Genomic DNA, 22,911 nt, shown 5'->3' with positions numbered 1-22,911 from the left:
AGGGTCCAGCTCTGCCCTACATAGCGGCGAGCGCAGCAGGCTGGCGCTGAGTGGAGCCCTCGGGTTTACAAACTGTGTCAGGCCTCAAGACGCCTCTGTGATCAACACCAAACGCCACATGAGGGGGAAATAATGAAGCAACTGCTACCGAGGGATCGGAGTGATTGATGTTGTCAATATGTGAAATCTGGAATAAATTAGCTCTCTGATCTGATCCAAACTCGGGATGTTTGGAAAAAAATAGAAAAGAAAAGCTGAAGGTCAAAAGCACAGCTACAGCGATAGTTTTTACAGTTCAGGCAAGTTGCGTTGATTTGCAGTCACAAAATAATCAGAATATATTGCCCATGAAAATGTCTGAATGTGAAGTAAATGCACTGCTACTAGGTAAGAATAACTTGCAAAAAAAAAGGTTCAAGTCAGGCAAAAAGCACATGTTGCCCCAGAAGTGTATCATGGCCTTAATAAATTCTGAATCATTTCCTCTAGTGGCAATAACAGGTTTTTAATTAAAAGCCCCTTTCCCTTTGGGATAAGCCCTAGATTTCTTTGATTGAGTCAATCACCCAAATTATCCCGTGATTAGAATCTAAGAAAGTGCATTTCAAGGGAAGTATCTCCGTATAGCTCGAGGATGTTAGCCAAATGTCACTATATTGTAATAAACACCACCATCATCACTTAATTCACAAATTTCAAATAAGTGCATCACACAACCTTCTCGAGGAAGGCTTCCTCAGCCGCTAAAAAAGTAGACTCGCTCCACAGTTGGCTTCTCTGTGGCCTTAAGAACAAAACACCTCGAACGCAAGTGACCGAGTGGTCGCCTCAGACGGACACAGTGCGGCAAACATGCAGCGTGCAACAACATTATGTCAAGTTCTGCGTCCCAAAAAAACATGATGGGAGCGCGAAAGAGAGCGGAAGGATGTGACAGAAACAGAACGGAGACAGACGGATGGATCGATACAGAATGAGGGAGGAGACGGGTTGGGTGGGGGAGTTGCATCCATCCTACCATCCACCATGACCTGGCAGAGAAGTCATAACACAGCTGCCACCTGAGCCCGGGGTCACTCTGCCTCTCCCACGCCATTCCACGCCGCCAGAATCCTCTTCCTGAGACTGCTGATATATATTTAAATATATATATTTAAAGAAAATGCGGATGGAGTCACCAATCAGGAGCTATCTGTTACCAGGTTGCTGCTGCTGGTGTGAGTGATAGAGAGGGTGTGTGTATGTGTTGGTATATACTGTATGTATGCTCCAGTGTGTGTGTGTGTGTGTGTGTGTGTGTGTGTGTGTGTGTGTGTGTGTGTGTGTGGAGGGGGAGCGAGGGGACACAGACACAGAAATGCCACGGAGCCCTCTCCAAGCAGCTGTGCCTCTCGCCTCGCCGGTCCAACTTGCTCCGGCTGCTGCCATGTGGAGGGCTTAACCGAGCCCCGCCGACTCTGCACCAAAAAAAGGTTGCATGTTGGAGTTTTCTCCCACACGCTTGCAGGTGCAGTGCGTGGTGGCGGGAAGCGTCTAAACAGCATCCTGACAACTTTACGAGTCACGTTTTTTCGGTCAAAAGCAGTGAGGTCTGTCGGTTGTAGTGCCGATGTGGACTTTCCAGGAGGCCCCGGGCCAAGCTCAGATGTCTGAGCCAGGTTACTGAAAGGGCTTCTACTGCACACTCAACATGGCAGACTCAAAACAAAGCTAGTTATACGTACATTTTTATCAAATTTGTCTAATTGAAAGTGCTCCTGTTACATCAGTTCAATTTATAGAATATTACAATATCATTTCTATTTGCCCATAGATGCAAAGGTCACTGTAAACCTAAACTTTTCCACAAAAATGACTATATTAGAGGTAGAGTAGTCTCTGGTAATGATAAATATATGGTGTCTTCAGAATTTGGAAACAACTAAATAGTTGAATTCAAAGTAGGAATTAATGAAGATTTGTAATGGTGCTTAGTCCCGTCTAAGAAGCTCTGTCTTAGCTTGTGTCTCTTTAAAGCCCCCATCCAAAAAAGCCCAGTCTGCTTTGATTGACTCGCGATAAAAATATGATGCATGTTTGCAAAGTAATTGTGTGTTCCAATACCAATACAACCATACTATTGAGTATGCCAGAAAGGAAGCCGCAATATGTACTTAAAGTAAAAAGTAAAAAGTATGCAATTTGGATCTATTATAGTGGGAGTACCTCTCTGGACTATGCTACTTAGCTGGTGAGCTACAAAGCTAAGCTACTAAATTGCTTAAAGAGCAAGAAAGTCTGTGGAGGGGGGAGGGGTTGTATTGTTACCTTGTTGCATTGTGTTGTTACATTTATTTGTTATGTAACGTTGTTGCGTTACAATTTCAAAACAAAATATGATTTTTTTTCTGCCGACTAAGTTGATGTAAAACAGTTATAAGTGAAGTGATGGCTCTTTTTCAGAAAACATAATACAGATAATACTTTATACAAATGTTAAATTGTCTAGCTGTGTAAACAACTGAGTAAATATATACCTGACAGAGATAACAGATAAAACTGAAAGGTTCCTGTGAGTTAGGGGACATTATTGAACCACTTTGGGGATAGTTGTGTAATCATACCAAGATTTACGATAAAATTAAACAAACTGGAAAAGTTTGGAAAATGTTTCAAAAAGGTTTTATCACAATAGTGTCACTAAAAACAGGTATGCATCCAAGGCTCTCTTTTGTTGCCATGCTTTTCTGCCCCGCAATGTATTGAATCTGTGTCGCACCAATTTTGTGGTTCGTTGTGTAGAGCACCAGAAAGACTGCAAGTCATGTCTTACCATGGCCACCTGCACTAAAATGGACCGTTTATACCAATAAACAAAAAAAAAAGAGAAAGCCCCTCCGCCAAATAGTTTTCAGGACCGTTCACATCTCCGAGCACAATGTTTCTCTTCTCCTCGCTGCGAGCATGCAAACCAGAAGGGAAATCTGTTGCTGATGAACATAATAAAAACAAACGGAGGTCATTTTCTTCTGTGGTATAAACAGTTAGTCATTTCACATGAGGACAGCATTATTGTGGATTTCATTTAGTCATGCCTATTATAGAAAATAAAAAGAAACGTCTCAGAGCAAAACTGGGTTTGCCCTTTTGTTTGGACCTCGGTGCTCAATCCAATGGAACGGCAGATTTTATCCGATGCGTCGCATCCATTTGATCAGTCCGCCCGTCCTCCCCCGTCCGCTCGCCAAACACACGTCTCCGTCTTTATTTATCTGTCCCACTGCTTTTATTTCCCACTCTGTGTACACTTTGTCTCTGGTTGAAAGGGGGGGGGGGGGGGCTGTCTGTCTCTCCACCTCTGTGTCTGTCCCCGCTGTCTCTCTCTCTCTCTCTCTGTCTGTCTGTCTGTCTGTCTGTCTGGGTGCACAGACAGGCCTGTATGTTTATGTATGGGTTCATTAACAACCATTGACAGCTTGTGAAGGAGAGTGCCATTAACGTTGCGTGTATTCCCAGGTGGCGATCCTCCGATGCTTCTCTGTGTTTTACATGCGTGGTGGGTGACCGTGGTGAAGGAGGAGGAGGAGGAGGAGGAGGAGGAGGTGGTGTGGGACGAGTGGCAATTACTGGGGCCGGTTATGGTGCGATAGCCGACTCGCCGGGGCCCCGCTTGGCACCAATCCCCATTTTAAGGGAATTTAAAAAGCACTAGACGGGGCTCTGTTGTGCGTGACCCTCCTCCTCCATCCATCCAGACATCGCTACACCTTCCAGTCAGGATTCAACCCCCGGTTTTCATCTAGCCAGGCCTCGGCTGGGGCCTAAAAGCACAGGGACTGGGCGCAGTGCCTAGATGACTCCGGGTGATATGGAAATGGTTGGAGCAGCCCCACTCACAGTCCCTCGCGGAACCACTCACACACAACGAGCTGCTTACTTCGGTGCACGTACGTACACATGTGCGCCGGTCGACTTCGTTCTCCATCAGAGCTGCTTCACCTGAAATATTTCTGCCAACAGAGCGACACTCTAGTCATTTTTGGAGCCCCCCAAAAAAACGGCTGCTGTTATGTAAATGCACCACCCTCACACTGTCGGGTCAAGAGCTCCTGCTGTATAGCCACTAGTCATTTCTAATGAAGTGCACCCACTCAGAGAAGTTTGTCTGCTCAAACATGCGCCGCACACTCTTACTTTTTGCACCCCGGCTAAACAGATCCGGTGCAGGTTTATGCATTTATGGAAAACTTCACCCTTAACATGACCATTTGTGTACCAGTTGCTCATCCCGTGTCACTTTGAATTCTTGAATACTCTTTTCTCGCATGAATCCACGGTGAACGGAGAATCCAAAAAACTGAGAAAAGTGGTGATGATGAAAGTAAGTAAAGTGGGCCGCGTTTCACAACAGTAAAACTTCATCAAAACATCTGTTTGCAAAGATAGCAAGGTTTTAGTGAAGATACCTGTGTTGGGGAAGTATTTGTTGTATGTCTTGATAAATGAGACTTGGTTTGTGCTGAACTAGTTATGTGACATTCTTTAAACGGATGTTTTGATAATTTAGCGGTCTTTAAAATGCACTTTACTGCAGTTCATTACCACATTTCTCAGTTTTTTTTTAATAATTCACTGTGGAAGCATGAGAGAAAAACATTTTCTTCCGGAATTCAAGGTAACACGGGGTGAGTAACTGACACACAAATGGTCATTTTAAAGATGAGTACTCTTTTAAGTTCTGCACTAATGAAGTTCTATTGCCCATTTCTGATCATCCAGCATCATTTTTCCACTCGGGGTTCAAATTTACGCTTGAGAGACAGGATACACTAAAACTCCCAAAGTTGACCCTCTCCCCCGCTCTCCCTCACACACTCCCGTCGTAATTTGTCTGCCCACTGCTTTCACTTATTACGTTTCAAAAGGTTTCTGGGCAACGTGGTTTGAGAAAGGGGAAAAAAAGGGAACCATGGCATTTTTTTGGCACGCCACTCTGCCCGTCTTGCCCAGAACGAGGAGGTTACCATGGCATCGCTGGGCACCTCATAAAGCAGACCATTGTTGGTGCTTGTGTGTGTGTGCATGTGTGTGTGTTTGTGCCACATTGAGTTGCATGGCAACAACCTCTGGGCACCACCAGCGCTATAGCAAGAAGCCCAAATCTTGCACATGGGGCAGTGCCAGCATGCTATACAACATAAACGTGAACTTTCCACCATCTTTTTCAGTCGGTTTGATTCAGATTTCTTTATCTGTCTCACGTTATTTCCCACTGAAGCTGGAAGTCAGCACGCTCCAAAGAAAGTGAGATCCTGATCGTGATTTATCAGCTCCAACAAAAGCAGCGGTATGTGTGGATTTTCATTAAAAGCTAGAAAATGAGTGAGAAACATAATGATGGCCACCAAAATTAGAAAACAAGCCTGCAATCTGAAATAACCTGAGGGTGGGAAACAGGAACATTTCATTTTCTTGTCTTTCCTCAGGTCTATTAGCAGGGAGAGGGTATAATACAGGTTTGTTTCTAATTGTTTCAGTTCCAAATAGCCCAAAACCTTAAGTTACTATGTGTGAAAATCTGGACACAATTTGTGGTTCCCTTAGAAAAAAAAAAAGAAGGGAAAGGAGCTATTTTCAGTTTGTAAAAAGTTTTGGAAGGAGTTTAAAGGCGGGGGCGACAATAGCAATCTTTGACAGGTGTGCGCTCTCCCGGCTCACGACCTTTGTGTCGAAGACTCAGTGTGTGCACAGTTGTGAGCTGCAGATGAAGTATGTGGAGTATAAGAGCAGACGTGCAGAGTGAAGTGAGACGTGGGTCCTCCGGCGCGCTCTGCTGGCGTGTTTGGAGATCACCAAAGCCAACGCAGAAGTTGTGGAGGAGAGGTTTAAAGCATTTGTGGTAACACTTTAGAAACACCTGCTTTATTCATTTATAAATAATGCAAGAAATGACCCACATCACTGTGAATTTATGTGATTAGTTAATGCTCATAGTGTATATATATTTAACTGTATTCTAACAAATAAGCTGCAGTTATATAGAATACACACACTCCCGCCCAGTGACAGGGTTAACCCGCAGTACTACCCGCCAGTATTGTAGTACTCAAGGCCTGGATTTTAGAAGGTCCACTGCAGGTGGTTCCTTTGGGAGATAAAATACATTTTAAATTGGCACTTAGAAAGAAAGCTTTACAAAGAGTGTTGAATAAAGATGGTTAGTTGATTTCAGCTCAGACTTGGTCTTGATACACTCCGGTCTTGGTCTTGATTTGGTTTCAACCTTTCAAAGTCTTGGTCTTGTCTCGATACAGTCTGGTTTTTGTCTTTACTTGGTTTTGGTTTAGGTGGTCTTGATGCTGCTTGTAACCACGGCCGCCCATAAAGTAGTAAAAAGGGGTACGCTTTCTGGGGTCCAGCTGATTATTGATGGGCCCATGGATCCCGGCAACAATCATGCTCATCTAAATATACAAGCAACGATAACCACAATTTACATTTTATTTTTATTAAAACAACAACAACAATAAATAAGGTATTTATTGGTGCTTGAGTAAAATGTAGCCTGTTTCAAAATGAAAACCCCCTGTCCTGAAAATGGTATCTATAAATGGAGTCTTTTTTTCTTCTTTTTTTTTACGAAACCATTGCAAAAAAAAAGGAAAAAAAGAAACGTAGCCTGCAAAGTACATGATTTGTAAAGTAGATGTGGGGAGGGCCCATTCACTGGACCTTTTCAGGAGCCCAGTCGTTTTTGTTGGCGGGCCCGCTTGCCACCACCAACACACCACCGTACCAACACACACACCAACCGTGTCCTCATAACTTCCCCAAAACCCGGCTTATTATTGTTGTTTACTGTCAGCCACCTCCATATGTGTCAATTGTTGCACCGATTATATGTTCTGTTGCGCATGCCACTATTTACCCATCTGTTGGGTGTTGTGTCATATTATGTTATGTTTCATCAATTAGAGTGACATCTTGATATTTGCATCTGACGACCAGTGTAATAAAATGAAATGAAATAAAATTGTTCGATGAGAACCGTTACTGGAGATCCATAAGGTTTTAACTGATCACATAAATTCAGTCACCTGATCATATTTTAATGGTGAGCAACAGGAAGTCATTATTTATTCTGCATTTATTCATGCAAGATGAGTCATGCCTTAATTAGGAATATGTTTGTACAGACACTGGTGCATTCTGTTTAGTTTTTTCCTTTAATATTTTAATGTTTTATACTGTATCGCAGGCCACTACTGGTTTTTCTTATGATTTTCATTCTTTAACTTGCTGACTTTGAAATTGTGGTTGCAGCCTTTTCAAAAGTTTTAAAGCTTTGCAACTTGATTTTCTGTCTGGAAGAAAATAAAAAATAAAATCTACCAAACTATGTTTTTTTGGCACTAATGTGCCATACGTACTTGTTGGTAAATGGGCTCATACATGTTAAAGTACCAGTGTGGAGGGTTTCAAAGTGATCACAACTTATATATGCAGCCACCTGGAACAGACTTCCTCCTTTGCCAAATACATGCCATGTTTAGCCTGGGCAAGCCTGGCTGCTCTGAGTGTGTGTGTGTGTGTGTGTGTGTGTGTGTGTGTGTGTGTGTGTGTGTGTGTGTGTGTGTGTGTGTGTGTGTGTGTGTGTGTGTGTGTGTGTGTGTGTGTGTGTGTGTGTGTGTGTGTGTGTGTGTCAGGTCTGTTACTGTGGTCCTGGTTTGGTCCTCCGCTGTTGTGCAGCATGTGGCCCACAGATTAACGCTTTAAATGAGACTCTCTCCTGTTCTGAATGCTCCCTCTGTTTGCTTACAAGGCCCGGGTGAGACAGAGTGGAAGGATTTGAGAGGGGGGGTTTTGTATCTCCTCCTGTTCAGAGGGGGGTCATCCTATTATGAGTGAAAAGCTTAAGGGAGGGCTCGGTCACAAAGGGGTTAAAACCTGAGAGTCGTTTTTTGGCATATTAAGCAGAATTGGCTTCTTGATTTTCTTTTTTTTTTCTTTTTTAAAGACATGTGGAAAACGGCTCCAAACAGATTTTAGTGTAAGACAGGTGCCAGCTCTGCCATCTGCTTTCAGTTTTACCTCCCTCTCTGTCTGCTCTCGGACGATCCCCTCCCCTCTCCACAATCCTGATTCATCCATCTCTCTCTCTCTCTCTCTCTCTCTCTCTCCTCCTCCCTTTCCCACCAATCAGATCAGTCTGACACCCTCCCCATCATGTGTTGGCACACACCCTTTAGGTACCTGGAAAAATCTTAAGAGTGGAGCGAAATAAATCAAATCAGAGGGAAATGCATTAACTTCGGGTATGTCATCTTTGGGAAATATTGGGTTTTAAATGTGCAAGAATATGCATATAAACAGATGGATGGATTTGGGACTGTGTTCAAGTTTTTAGAGAGGGAACGGGGGTTAGAAAAGGGGGAGGGCTCTCTGCTTTTTCTTTAAGTTGAAGAGAGTGTAGTCAAACATTTTTGGGAAAGCATTTTTTTTTAACTTTTTCTCATTCCCTGCATTATTATATATTACACCCTTCCTTTGTGATATTTGTTTTAAAAAGACAAAAACATGTACAGACATAATATGATAATAAAGAAAAAGTACTTTCCCCTTTCTCTGTGATGGTATACAGCCCAGTCCTCAGGTAAATATGTTAGCATTGTAGCATATGGTTTCTTCAAACTACAGATACAAGTGAGCTAATTTGTCGGGCAAGTTACGTGGCATTATAGTGAGTTTAACAGGTGACAAAGTCCGATGGGGGTGAGTGTGAATGGTGGAGGAGGGGTCAAACAATCAGAGGACTTTCACCCAGGAGCCCACTGTCCGTGTCAGGAAACCAAAAGTAAACATTTAGTAACACTCGTTACATAACTTTACGTTAGAATGACGTTTTATTTTTTTTATAAAGTCTGCTAAGGGGCAGTTGTTATTCATTTAAAGCAGTTTTGTACATTGTTACATTATGCTGTTACGTTATTGTTTGAACAATTTCTTTTTTTCTTTTTTCTAACTTCAATGAAGTAGTTTTGTTGCCTAAACCTAAACAATCGCTTCACAACATTAACCATGTGGCATTGTACGTTTCTACGAGGCTGTTATTTTATTTATTCAAGGTATCTTTTTTTCAGAAACGTCCACATTTAACTTATCCCGTGGAAACATACAATGCCATAATTTTCTCTGGCGACTGGGTTGCAGTAATTACAGTTTATTTATCAGCACTTTTTCCAGAAATAATGAGTGTCTGTTTTTTAGGGACTACTTTAATGTTTGGCAAAAACGTATTGTCTTGAGATATAAGGGGGTAAGGTATCGTTAGTCTTTTTTTCCAAGTCATGGAAAGTGTTCAAATAAATAATTAATAACACAGGAGTGTGCCGTGCTTTTATACAAGATTCAGCCCCTCTCCCCAACTCATTTCACATTTCCTTACAGTCCCCTATCTATGGGCCTACTGAACACAGGTGGAGAAAAAAAAATAAAAGAACATATTTTAGACTGGGGAATGACTTGTTTTATTTCATATCCTGTACCAGTGATATAATTAACCTCAGATTAGATTTTATTGAGCGTGTTTGTGAGAATCAAATCACATGAGTTTCTAAATGGGGGATTTCCAGCGGGTAAGGAGGAGAGAAAAAGTCACAGAACGCGTAAAAAAACCCACAGTTTCTGGCAACGCCTCGGTCCGAGCTGTTCAAACTAAACTAAACTCTGGGGTTGTGACTCAAAAAGGCTGAGAACCACTGCCCTATACTACGTTTACGTGTTAGATGTGAAGTTACTCACAAGCTCCTTTATTCTAAACTAAACTGAGTTAAAGCTATCACATTAATATCACCATTATGTGCTCTTTATTCGTACGTGATGTTTGGCTAATAAAATTCAGATGGTCAACCAGTTTTGTTCTTGGGACTCTTTGGGTACCAAGAGTTGTTCGTAAAGCCATCAACAATGATTAATTAGGGGAATGGTTTCAGCCAAAAATGTATATACTCTACCTCTGAAATTATCAGTCATTTATGTTTAACAAGATTTTATTTAGTAATTGAAATGCACCTTTTAATTCTGAAAAACAGCAAAGTGTTCTAGGTGTTTGGGGGCCTTTCCTTGACAACCTGGTGAAAACCTGGTACTATTTTACAATATTGTAACACTTACATTGCATCAATGTATTTTATTTTTTTATTTACTTACTTAAAGAAAAAAAAACATTCTCAAAAATCCTTTCTAAAAATTCTATCTATTTTGTTTTTTCCTTTATTTATCTAAGGGGTTCGTTTCTTACCGCTAATACTCTATTATTTCTTTCCTCTTAATTTGTAAAATGAAGAAACTGAAAACCACATAAAATTAAAGATAAACTTGGGTGTAAATGGGATTTGTAAATTTGCAATTTGTAAAAATACAAGAAAACGCGTTTGTGAGCCATGATCCATTCCTGTACTGTTCCCTGTCCCTTCACTGTATTTTAGGGCTGTATATCTGAACACAAAGACACAGGAGAGTCAGCAGTTGCCGGGTGCAAAAACTCCTGGGTTTTAAAATGACTTTCCCTACAAACCTGCTCCTGCATGAAATGTGTTTGAGGCATGTTAGTTTAACTCTAATGTGTGTATTCCCAGAGCAAGGGAATTTTTATTTTAGCACAAGCGTGTTTCTTTTTTGGAAAAGATGCAAACCCCTGTTAAAAAATATCAACTTTAATGGCCAACTAGATGACTTATGAAAATACATAAAAGTGAAAACACATTGCTGGCTCCTCGCTCTGCAGCTTCCCCAAGAGAAACGGGGCCAAGCCTCATTTAAAGTGCGGCGCCTGAGTTGTGTCGCTCGGGTTCAGAAATGCTGGGCTTTAACCTGGTGGTTTCTTTCTGGAATGAGGCCGCTGCTAATGAGCCCGTTAGGACAAAGGTGAGTTCTAAATGAGCGGAGAGAAAAGTAAACAAGCCAGGTGACAAATTGCAAATAAGCAAGTGGCCTAGATGGAGATTCTGTCCACGAATACAAAGTTGCTCACAAGGAAACCAGTGACTGTCAGCATTGTAAAGAGTTGTTGAAGCTAGGAGTTTTTGTTTTTGAGACTCTTATAGCATGCAGGTGCTCTTTTCAAAGGCAGCCCTCTCTGCCAGGCACTTCTTGGCCACCGTTGAATGTTGGGCTCCCGGGGTGTTTGTTTGGGTTCTTTTTTGTATGCCTAGTGTCTTTGCCCGCTTGATACCTATTCCTCTTTTCTTCTGTTATTTAAGTGAACGCTTGCAAGGCTTTCCAAAACATAAAACCCGCGCACAAAAGACTGCGGGTCACTTTTTCCATTCACGAAAAGAAAAAGAAAAGAAGACAAAGGAGACTTAGCTACAAGTTCCCAAGCTATATATATAGTCCTGTATCCGTCCAGGATGTACAGTTCATTACTATAAATCTACACATTACTGATTTCATGGCTCATTCTCTGGACAATATTTTCCTCTACAACCAGCCCAGACGCCAAGAAAAAAAGAAGTTGGCTTTGTACGTTTCTGCAAAACATGGACTCATTGAACTTTTATTAGGTCAGAGAAAGGGACTCAGTACAACAAGTGACACCAAGAGCAAGTGACCTAGTATAAATGTTAGTTATACTGTTATAATGTTGTTTCGTTGTTAAGGTTGCATTGTGATGATTGTTGCATAACATTGAGGAAAGTCTGCTTAGGCCGGTTGTTATGTATTAATAGTTACATTGTAATGTAACACTACGCGAGAAAGTCCACTAGGGGCTTTTCTGTACTAATGCTAGTTATGTTGTTTCGGTTTTTGCGTAAGGTTGTTATGCTTGTTAAGAAACATTATGTAGGAAAGTCTGCTAAGGGCAGTTATGTATTTATGCTAGTTACGTTGCTACTTAACGTTACGCAAGAAAGTCTGCTAACGGTTGTGTTCATTTATGATAGGTATGTGGTTACGGTTGTTGCATAAGGTTTTTATGCTTGTTAATTAACATTATGTAGGAAAGTCTGCTAAGGCCTGTTGCTATGTATTTATTTAAGTTACTTTTTGCAACCTTATGTGAGACAGTCTACTAAGGGCTAAAATGTAATTATGCTAGTCATGTTGTTACGCTCGTTACGGAAGCTTGTTACGCCTCTTACTTAACGTTATGTAGGAAAACCTGCTAAAGTCGGTTGCTATATATTTATGTATTAAACAATTAGTTCCATTGTTACGTGACCATATGTTACATATAGTAAGAAAGTCTACTAAGGGCTATTCTATATTTATGCTAGTTATGTTGTTGCGGTTGTTAACATTATGTAGGAGAGCCTGCTAACAGTGGTTGCTATGTATTTATGCTAGTTACGTTGTTACATAAGGTGGGTGCGGTTGTTATGTAATGTTATGTAGGAAAGTCTGCTATAGGTGGTTGTTATTTATTGACATTGTTACAGTTTTTACATTGTTACGTCTTTACATTATTATTAAAATACAATGCAGGATTTTTTTTTTCTAAACTTAACCAGGTAATTTTGTTTCCTTAACCTGACCAATCGTTTCACAACATCAAGGTGGCATTGTGCGTTTCTGCAACTGTGCTACAAGGCTGATATGAAACTTATTTATGGTTAGGCAAAGTGAACATTCAACATATTCTATCGTTTTGCAGAAACGTACAACGCCAACATTTTTCGGATGACTTTGTTGCTACAACCCTGGTGAGTTAAGATCATATTCACACTAAATCTAAATCTTGTCTGTGATTGGTGGCCCACAGTATTTCATTGTGTGTGCGTTTGTGTGTGAAATCATCAGTGCGTCAGATGGAGCCCGTTATGCCAGGCGGCCGGGCAGCAGCGGTGCCACTCTGTGTGGTCAGGGCACAGTGTGTCCTCTCAGCTGCTGTTTCGTATTCACAACTAACTCGACAGCAGCAGCCTCTGCTCATTCACTGGAGCAGATGGCGGCAGGGCGAGCTATACGCGTGTGCACGTGTTTGCCCATTTTTTTTTGGAGAGCCAGCTGTGAGAGGCTAAGCTTTGCCCACTGCCGGGTCCAGCAGCGTCGTGTGCATGGCGACAAAGACAGGGGACAATTGAAAGAAAACTCTGGAGTATGAGAGATCAGAGAATCTCATAAAGAGGATGCTCCCATCCAAGGCTCGTGTAAAATCTCCCCTATCACTCCGTATCACCCAGAGAGGCCACGGCCAGTTTCATCTAGAGATTAATCCTTGAGATTATATCCCTGCGTGGTGGACAATGAGCATATTGTTGAGATCTTGTTGCCGTAATCCAGCTCAGCACCATATGCAATAGACAGGGACGCTCTCTAGAGAGCTGGGGTGGTGAATAATACACTGTCCAGTCTTCGCACAACAATCCATCCGCCACCGGATAATATCTCCACTAGAATCAACCCTGAGGCAACGTATTAAGAGTTTATTCTCATTCGGTTTGAATTCAGGATGAGGCCAAAATGAAATTAGAAATTTCACTGAAAACAAGGACCACAACATGGCACAGCCATTCAAGTCTCCTCGGAGCCTTTTAATATTTGAATATGATTTCAATTTTGGTCATAACCTCGGGTGCGCAGAGAGAAGATAGATTAAAAATGGGGATGGGGGTGAGGCCATCTGTTTTGCGGTAGAGTCAGAGAGACAGAGGAGGAAAAAATCTGGAGGAGCCGAGCAGGGACGCTGGAAGTCAGTCAGAGTTGTGGGTGCTGAGGGTCGGTCTACAATATGAAGTCATGCCAAATACTGTGCAGCGTTCAGGGTCTTTGCGTTCATTTTAACGGACAGGATGATTTATATCTGAAAGATATTAACATTTTTACGGCAATTTTTAAGAACATTTTACTACCACACACTACAAACATGAACGGCAACAAACTGCAGCAACTAGACAGGCAACAACATGCAAGTCAAAAACACCTCCATGTGTTCCTGAGCAACAGAAAAGCTCCAACCTGCTGTGAGTTGAATCGCTTTGCAGGAAGTATTACAAAAAGACTAATACATATTGATAATTAACGGAAGGAAAAACTAAGTAAAACCATTTTTCTGCCATGAATATCATAGGACTGCACATATTTCTACCAGAAGAAAAAAAACACAACTTTTTAATCAACTGAATTTCTATTATGCTTGATTTCTTCCCGTGGAGCTATGGCTCATAAAGAAACGGCATGCTCTGGGCCTAATTGTCGGTTAGCAGACGAGATGTCGTGTTAGCCAGACATGCTGGACGGGCGGGCGTTGCCTGAGGAGGAATCCTGCCATTCAATGTGCCTCTGCCGCCCAGCTGATTCACCACCGCACCAGCACAGCCTAATAGGCTCCGTTCTGGTGAATCACTCCAGGTTTCCTTAATGGAAAAGCCAAACATACTGCTCTAACATTGGATGACAAGGGCACCTTGGGTTTGCAGATGTTCGCGCAGATGACAGATGGCGCCGGCGTAGCTAAGGGAGCAACGGGAACGATGTCTGCGCCAGGCTGGTGCCACCCCCAACCCCCAACCCCCAAAACCCCTCTCCCCTCCCTCCCCCTGCACTGCAGAATAACCCCCCCATCCCAAAATCTCTTAATAGCTGTGTGCCCGTGGCGATGTGTGGAAATCTATCTGAATGTGCACATGCAGTGACTCAGCACCCTGTGGGTCAGGGCTCCAGGGACGGCACGGCTACAACCACAGTGTGTGTCCCACGTGTCCGGATCGTGGTGTTTCTAGGTTAAATCAAGTGGCAGCTTGTCCGCTTCAGGAATTTCATGTTCTGATATGTGGAGGTCACGGAAAGCTCACGAGGTCATGACGTCAAATTGACTCTAAGTCTTACCCCTTAGTTGCTGTTGACTTGCCACGTCAAGTCTTCCGTTCTTGCTTTATGAAACGCATCCTCATACAACATTTTGTGTAATATCTAATGTAAAGATACTCCTCGATATTTCTTGCGTTTTCCTGCAAAAGCCAGCAACTCGTGTCAATTCTCGCTTGTGATATGCATACGGTCTTCACAGGAAACAAATCAGTTAGGTTTAGGGAACGAAACTACTTAGTAGGTTAAGGAATAGTTCCCGAAATCCTTAGTAAGGGTTAGGCAACAAAGAGGTCTTTTTTAGGAAAAGATCGTAGTTTTGGTAAAAATAACCTCAGAAGTGCCGTAACTACCTTACGCAAGTTTCATGACAAAGAAGTCAACATTGACTTCTCGTTTCACATGGGGAACGAACAGCGGTCATATGGCTGAAAGATCGCTGGTGGTCGTTCATGATTATGTGGATAACATACAAAATAATTTTGTGGGATACCTATGAATTACAGTGCATTATTTTTCGCAGGTGTAGCTACAAATGCTGGACGAGACAGGCCTGGTTTATTGCGAGAATAACCATAGAAACCAAGCTTGGATACAGATTCCAGCTACTAGCGATTCCATTAGAAACTCTTAAGGAGCTTCCATAATTCATTTAGAACACAACTCTTTTATGACAAAATCAAAAACCACCTCAAGCTAGCGTAAAAAACATTTTTTCGCAATTGAATAAGTTTTATTGAATTTTACCGTTTCGTACAGCTTTTTTCTAATGCGATAAAAATATGCTTATGGAAACAATGAGGTGAAAAACTAAAAAAAGGTGCTCCTGATGGTGCCAAAAGGGAATTTTTCAATCACCCCTGATTGCTCTATCAGTGGTCACTACTCTGGTACTTTCGGCAGCAAGAAAGCGTCCTCCGTGCTTCTGGCAGGAGATTTCAGACCAACCAATGACATTTTAGAACAATGCCAACTGGAAGAGTAAACAGTAATGGCTCTGTTGACCAATGGATCGAGGTAGCACTTAAGAGTCAGAGCAGTGGAGTGGGCCTAGTGATAAGAATCCCTTGTGTGCGGAGTGAGACATTCAGCATGGCACTCAGGCATTTTGTGTCAGGTGAGAGCAACACACTTGTGCATTAGTATAATGTGGTATAATCTCCCAATTCAGCCTTGATTGAAATCTATCAGTAAAAACAGAGGGATTTGTTTGAAGCATCGGCTCTTCGTGGACACGGATTACGAGCTTCGGAACCCCAGGAAGCGGCGTAGAAGAGAGCAGGTAGGGCTGATAATTACCGCCATTCATCTTCAGTGGACCCCTACACCACTCTATGAAGGTGCATCGGAGTGCAGGCCCCGCTTTTGATGAATCTCCCCCTTAAATTAGCAGTCGCTGGTGGATTGAGAGCCTCCGTCACTCCGTATGTTCCCATTCATCATCTCATTAGGACCCTGGGCTGGGTTGTGCGGGCCCAAGGACCCCCAAAGAGAAAGGGGAAACTATAGGCTCCATCATAACGAAACATTTTGCCATATTTGTTTACAAATCCGTCTTTTTTTTTTTTTTAATAAACCACAATCTGTTCAATTCCCAAGGCCGTTAAATCATTTGTAGGAAAAAAAATATTTAAAAAAATCTTAATGTATCAGGGGCAGAGAGTGGCACAGTTGTTTACTACCGTGGGAATCCAGTGCCATTACAGACCTGGAACCAATGCCAAATTCTTGTGTAAACCCACTGTGTGTATGTGTGCGTTTCTTTTTTTTATAGGAATGTGCTTCTCTTCTGGTGTTTACATGAACATGAGATATAAAGATTTGTGATGCGAGATAATTTAGAGAAAACGTTACGGCCATGGTGTATCCAGCTTGACGTTTTTACGGCTCTCTTCGCTGCAAAGTGAGCAGAAATATGAGCTCTCTGGTGGCCGCGCCGCTCCGCTGCCCTGGTCTCTCTCCGTCACCCCTTACGCCCAGGTGGATGAACCTTTCAGAGTGCAACAAACTCATTGGAGACTGCAGTAAGGGCATTGAGACCCCCCCTCCCCATCCCAATTCAAACCCCCGTCGCGCTGTAACGCATCACTAACTGGATCTCCATGTGGTACATCCATTACTGTAAAATACTCTGCTGCTCCCCGCTGAAAGCTCACCATCCTCCTCTCACCGCACACAAACATCAGCCCCTCCACCACCCCTGTTCATAAGAACGCTTACGCTGGCAGTTCTGAATTGGGCCAAGTCCAAGTTTAACATTAGTGTGTGTGTTGTGTGTGTGTGTGTGTGTGTGTGTGGGGGGGGGGGGGGGTGTAAAAATCAGCCTGCGGAAAGCTGCAAGAGTCACGGCCATGACTTACGCTTTAGTAAAAGAAAAAAAAAATCTGCACGACGTCCATGACGGCCTTTTTTTTGTAACCGCTAATTGAGAAATCAGGAATGTTACATGTTAGAGCCATCTATGGGGACATTTATATCCATGCTGCCAAGGACAACATTAGTTACCTTTGGATTATTAATTTGTGTGCGATGTTCCTGCAAAGGGCTGTGATTTATCACTGGCGCCGCGGGGACCCGTTTAACCAAGGAGGCTTTGCTTTGTCCTTTCTGCTCTTAGGTTGTGCAGTGAAGCCACAGTGTTCTGTCAGTACCAGGAAATGGAATGGTTTTTTTGGGGCTCGGCTCTCTTTTATTTGGATTTTGTTCTCATCCCTTGTTCAGGGAAAATGCTGACAAATCGAATTCTTGGTGCCAAAATTCTGAGCAAAAAAACCACTGATATTGTTTAAGGCCAACAAAAGATTTATTATGATTTCTTCTTTGTGTCAACAAATAGTAACACTGGCTTGGCAAATTGCTTCTTAGGAAAGACGACGCCAAACCTTGCCTCTCTCTGCCTGTATGTGAGGGTGTGAGAGAGTGAGAGAAATAATACATCAATATTATTATTATGATTTTATTAGAAATTAAATAAAAAATGAAATCCTTTGACGTTCTGGGGTAAAACTACTACGAGGTACTTTCATTTTTGTTTTGATTTTGGCAGCTTGTTTCACCAGAATCCCTCATTTTTCCACGCTAGGGTCTGCCCCACTCAGTCCTGGTTCTGGTTCTCCCGTGCCTCCCTTGCCTCTAGTGGGCCCAGAAATACCACCTGTCTCTCCAGCAGCGTGGTGTAGGTGTTGGCTCCCAGCGTGCTTTGTTGAATACTCGATTCTGATTGGTCAACTACGGCATTCTACGGTCTGTTGTGAATAATCCCAGAATCTATAAAAGAAGTGGACGTATTCATTGTGACGTCACCCATTCGTATATCAACTGCCGTTTTGAAGTAAGACATTTTGGCCATCTAGGTTTTTGGAATAACACTTTTCTGGACAAACCAAAATGTTACAATTAACTTTTCTGAACTGAGAACACACTGTGAAAGGGTTAAAGTTGTAAGAGGAAAACACAGACAACTCCAAGACCGGACAACGCCGTGGTAGCGACCAGTCAATGAAAAGGTAGCCCCGCCCTAAAGTATACCCTGCTTTATGGTCTATTTGACTCTAAATGGACCATAATTTACTAAATGAACATCATGCTGTATTGAAGAAGTATTGAAACTAGAGATTGAGACCATGAACTCATGTTCACAATGTTTACTGAGGTATAAGTCATAGACTTCTATACTATCAAACTTCTTTTTGCAACCAGAGGAGTTGATCCGTGGTGGCCAGTAGAGAGAATGCAGTTGTTTGACACTTCAGATTGGCTTCACAGACCTGGCGGTTGCCGCGCTATCGAGTTCCTGCTCCCCCTGTCAGGGTTAATTTCTTGCTTGCTGTAGAATATCCCTTATTTTAATGTTCAAAGGTAACTTGTTCAAATTGCTGGCGTCACAGACCCTAAAGGAACACCAATGTTGGTATAAAACCTCATCAAGCCCAAGTTGTCAACGCTGGCCCCAGTCTGATGAGCAACCCTATGATGGTGGTCTCAGAGATACTTAGGGGCACCATCACACTGAGTTGTGCTTGTAAGAAGACTACACCTTTCAAGGGTAAGCACCTGGACCGTTGGATTTGCCATTTGCCAACATGTGCTCTTGTATTTAAGCAACACAACCCTGACTAACCTCTTCTGAGGGATCTGTCTTTGAGTGACCAGATGTGGTCTTGCACCGACAGTGAAGGCCAAAGTGTTGTGCTGTGCTTGCTCCACAGAGATCACGAAAAATCTGCCTGAGAATACTCATTACATCCAATACAAACGTACTACTCAATACAAATTAAACACATCTGTAAAAACAGATGCGATTTAAAGAAGGTCATAATTCAAGTGGGCATGTTCCATATAACTTCTCTAGACATGTATTAATGCACCACCCGGCCCTCCTACTCCCAAACTCACTCAGAAATAGACCTGTCATCTTGCCACCATGCCCTTATCATCTAACTGCTAACAAGCCTATTTGCCTGTGACTGACGTTGATGTGATCCCTAAAGCCCCGGGCTTGGCACCAGAACGCTCCTAAGCCAAATTAAGCCTCTGTCATGCCTACACCCCCCCCACCTTCAGCCTAGTGCTACCCCTGCCATGGGAACCCTAAATCTTTAATGACGATGGAGAGCCCCGCGCGCTCCCACGACACAAAAGCGATGACATCTGTCTCTGTAAGTGCTGCACTCCAGAGCAGCCCCATTTGTTCCATCTCCGCTTCTTGAAAAGAAATCAAATATAAAAGTTGAGGGAGGGCTGAGGCTGCGAAAGAGAGGAAGGAGGAGGTGAAGCCGAGGACGTTAAAAACAAAAGATCCTCTCTTTTCAAAGGAGGTTTACTTCCCTGCCCTGTGGTCCTTAAATGTTCAAAGAAGGTGTTAAAAGAGGCTTAGCTCCCCTTCTCGCTCTGGTGCTCTGGCTTCAGCCCACCTGCTCACAGCTACCTCCGAGTCAACAGGGATGTTTCGTGAAAAACGTGTTCTCCCCCACCACTGAGCTGAGCTCCTGAAAGTCACTGAGAGTGCCTGTGAAAGTGATTAATTTACCATTGACTTTTTCCACATTTGGCCATCACAATTCCAGAGCGCTGCCAAACTTAAGAAAGACAATTTCTTATGAAATACGTTTGACTGCTATATAAGCAAACTACAAGAATAAAGTAAATGTGCTTCTAAGATCGGGAACAAACCATACCACAGATACGATGTAAGATTTGGCCCACATTTGACCACCTTATAAGTTAAATCATATAAAATACTTTATAAAAGATAAAACTTTAGTTCTCCATCTACTTTGAAACAAGTACTATTTTCCCCATCTTCTACTTGAAACATGCTGTCTCCTTTATTAAAGTGTAAATTTCATTCCTTTAATCTGGAGCTAATTTACAGTAGTTTACTATCACTTTAATATGTCAATTATGTTCGATTGATTTAGCCTGTAAGGTATCATTGAGTGCTTTTAAAGGCGCCTTTAAACAAAATGCATCATTATTATTATTACTAGTATTTTTATTATTATTATTATTAAATGTCAGAAAACTGTGAAAATTGTCTATCACAATTCTCCAAACACCAAAGCATAGTCTTGGATTTACTCATTTATTAGACCGGACCAAGACACTCAATTAGAATTAATATATATATTATTGTTGAATCATTTCAAGTAGGCTTATTTTATTAATCGCACAACTTTCCTCCTTTTTATGTCAATTTCAATTCTAAATCTCCTTAATGTATTTTTTTTGCTGGTTATATCCGACGCAACATTTTAAAGTAAACCTCTTTATAATATCGGAGCCTATGGAGGACTCTGCTGTCGCGGTGAACAGGCACTGCGGCAGTCACCTCTGTCCATCCACCGGGTCCTTCTTGTTGAGGAACAAAGATGGCGGCGTCCATGCTGTGCAGGAGGACGGCAATGTTATGTATGACTCTAAAGGGAATTTCGTGTTCCAAAACGTTACTTTCTGCCGGCTCTCAGAGCGGACTTCTATTGCAGTCGGCGTCCTATAACCCCAAACCTTTAAAACGGAACCTGCGTGAGCAGTACGTCCCCGACAAGGACAGCGAGAAGACGCCCGAGTGGCAGAAGACGGGCCGCTATGACGGGAAGCTATTCGGTCGGTACGGTTCAGCGTCGGGTGTTGACCCTGCATCGCTGTGGCCCAGCTACGAGCAGCTGGACAAGATTATCGCGGAGGAAAACGAGTGGCATCCTCAGTTAGCGGTCATGCTGAAGAACGTCGAGGCCAGGGAGAAAGAGGAAGCCGAAAAGCGGCTGGCAAAGTAAGTAATGCTAACGTTACTGTAGCTAATGCTACAGCGTCAATTATCGGACAGGACCCTGTACGCTGGTCCCTTTTCTCTCTCGCTACAGTTCTGTTCTAGCACGGATATCACCGGGCAGGGTGTTAGCTCGTTAAGCTAACTAGCAGCAAATACAGGTCGAGAATGTGTCCACAACATTGAACTCTTTAACAACACCTGATGGATGAGTGCTAATTCCAACTAGCTTGATTCAGAGCCTAATTTACGCAGTTTATCATGACATTTTAGACACCTACTGCTTAACAATGATTACAAAGCCAGGTACAGTTGGGAACATAGTATTTAGAGGTAAAAGAAACAGCTAAAGGGGTACTCACTTCCACATATTTGGAGAACTCACAAGAGACAGAGATACCCTGGCTTTTAGTTTTCAGTATCGATAAGTGTCTTTAAAAGCTGTATTCTACATTTCCCACAATGCAACTGGCTACTAACTTTAGTATACTTTTTATTTATTATTGCACTGTGGGTCAAATATCTTGTTTTTTCCCCACTGACAGCTGTACATCCAAATATATTACATTTATGCTCACATTAAACAGAGAAGGCAAAGTCCTCCCAAATGAGAAGCTGCAAACAAGATCATTTTTCATATTTGCATAAAAAAAGCAATTAACTGAGTTGCAAACTAGTTTAACATTATTTTTTTCTCTCAACTGAAATTAATCAACTAATTAATGGCTCTGTAAGTGCATATACTGTTATTTTCAGTTGTGATATGATTTGCAATGTTAGATGAAATAAAACATGATTCTCGTTTTCATATGGAGTGATTTTTGCGGGGATCTTATCCAAACACGCATGTTTCCATGGGATTTAGTAAAAAATGTAAATGTTTAGCCCTATGTTTTAGACAATTTTGATTTAATGTACATTGCCCCCCAAAAATACTGATTATCAATAACTGAGTGTGTTTACAGGCATTTATAAGCATGCATGTTTGTGTGCTTCTTATGATTTCTGACGATGTTTTGATTGGGATATTTATATTGATTAAGAGACTTGCATTGAGCTAAAAAACATCCAAATACACTCATAAGCACAAAGAAGAGTCAGGCAATCACAAAGATATTACAGTTCATCCTGCGAGGACCGGACTCAATTTCATTGCAATCCACCTTTTTATAGTTGTGGAGACATCACTCGCCACATTAACATCTTTCATGAAAATCTCTCCCCCATCTCCCATCGCAGAGATCAACTCATCGCAGCCAACATGGCCAAAATGCCCAAGATGATAGCCGACTGGCGCAGGGAGAAGCGCGACACCAAGAGCAATCTGAAGGAGGAGAAGGCCCGCCGCTCAAAGTTGCTGGCCGAGGCCAGAGAGCGCTTTGGCTACGCTGTGGACCCCCGCAGCCCCAAGTTCTTGGAGATGGTTGCCGAGATAGAAAAGGAGGAGAAGAAGAAGAAGAAGCTAATGAAGCGCAGACTGAAAGAGGAGCAGGCGGTGGCTCCCGTCACGCCTCCTGCTGCCTCCTCGTAGTCTTGGACTGAGTAATTTCACATATAAATAACTATTTAATGAAGCTGGAGCGTGTGCTGCATTCAGAGGGACAGCTGTTAAAGAGAATCAGAATAACAGCTTGGTCCTTGTGTGACCTGATGGCATCTGTAAAGACCTGGATTCAAGAAAACTAACTTTTTTTTTTTTTTCAATCTGTAAAAAACTTGAACATCTATGTATTTATCCGTCACTGAAATAAAATAAATTTTGTACAGATCGATGCTCTCTAAAATATTGTTTTTGAAAGGTAGAGAAATAACAAGGTGACAAATGACAGACCGCAGCTACTTTTGGCATAATTTAA

At 42.3% G+C, this 22,911-nt stretch overlaps 1 protein-coding gene across 1 annotated transcript; it reads left to right on the top strand.

Annotated features, from left to right (window-relative positions):
• The first annotated feature begins 20,586 nt into the window (after positions 1 to 20,586).
• Positions 20,587 to 22,823, top strand: gadd45gip1 (growth arrest and DNA-damage-inducible, gamma interacting protein 1). The gene is made up of 2 exons (XM_054608078.1): positions 20,587 to 21,058; positions 22,295 to 22,823. The coding sequence occupies exons 1-2, from the start codon at positions 20,658 to 20,660 to the stop codon at positions 22,584 to 22,586; spliced, it is 693 nt and encodes a 230-aa protein (XP_054464053.1). The 5' UTR covers positions 20,587 to 20,657; the 3' UTR covers positions 22,587 to 22,823.
• Positions 22,824 to 22,911: the final 88 nt, after the last annotated feature.

This window comes from Anoplopoma fimbria, chromosome 11 (genome assembly GCF_027596085.1).
Source record: "Anoplopoma fimbria isolate UVic2021 breed Golden Eagle Sablefish chromosome 11, Afim_UVic_2022, whole genome shotgun sequence".
NCBI lineage: Eukaryota > Metazoa > Chordata > Actinopteri > Perciformes > Anoplopomatidae > Anoplopoma > Anoplopoma fimbria.
Note: the sequence above shows the minus strand (reverse complement) of the source record. Positions and strands in the feature narration are given on the sequence as shown.

Coding starts and splice junctions, on each gene's coding strand:
- gadd45gip1 (XM_054608078.1), top strand. CDS start 20,658: ATGGCGGCGTCCATGCTGTGCAGGAGGACGGCAATGTTATGTATGACT. Junction 21,059..22,294: donor GCCGAAAAGCGGCTGGCAAA/GTAAGTAATGCT, acceptor CTCCCATCGCAG/AGATCAACTCATCGCAGCCA.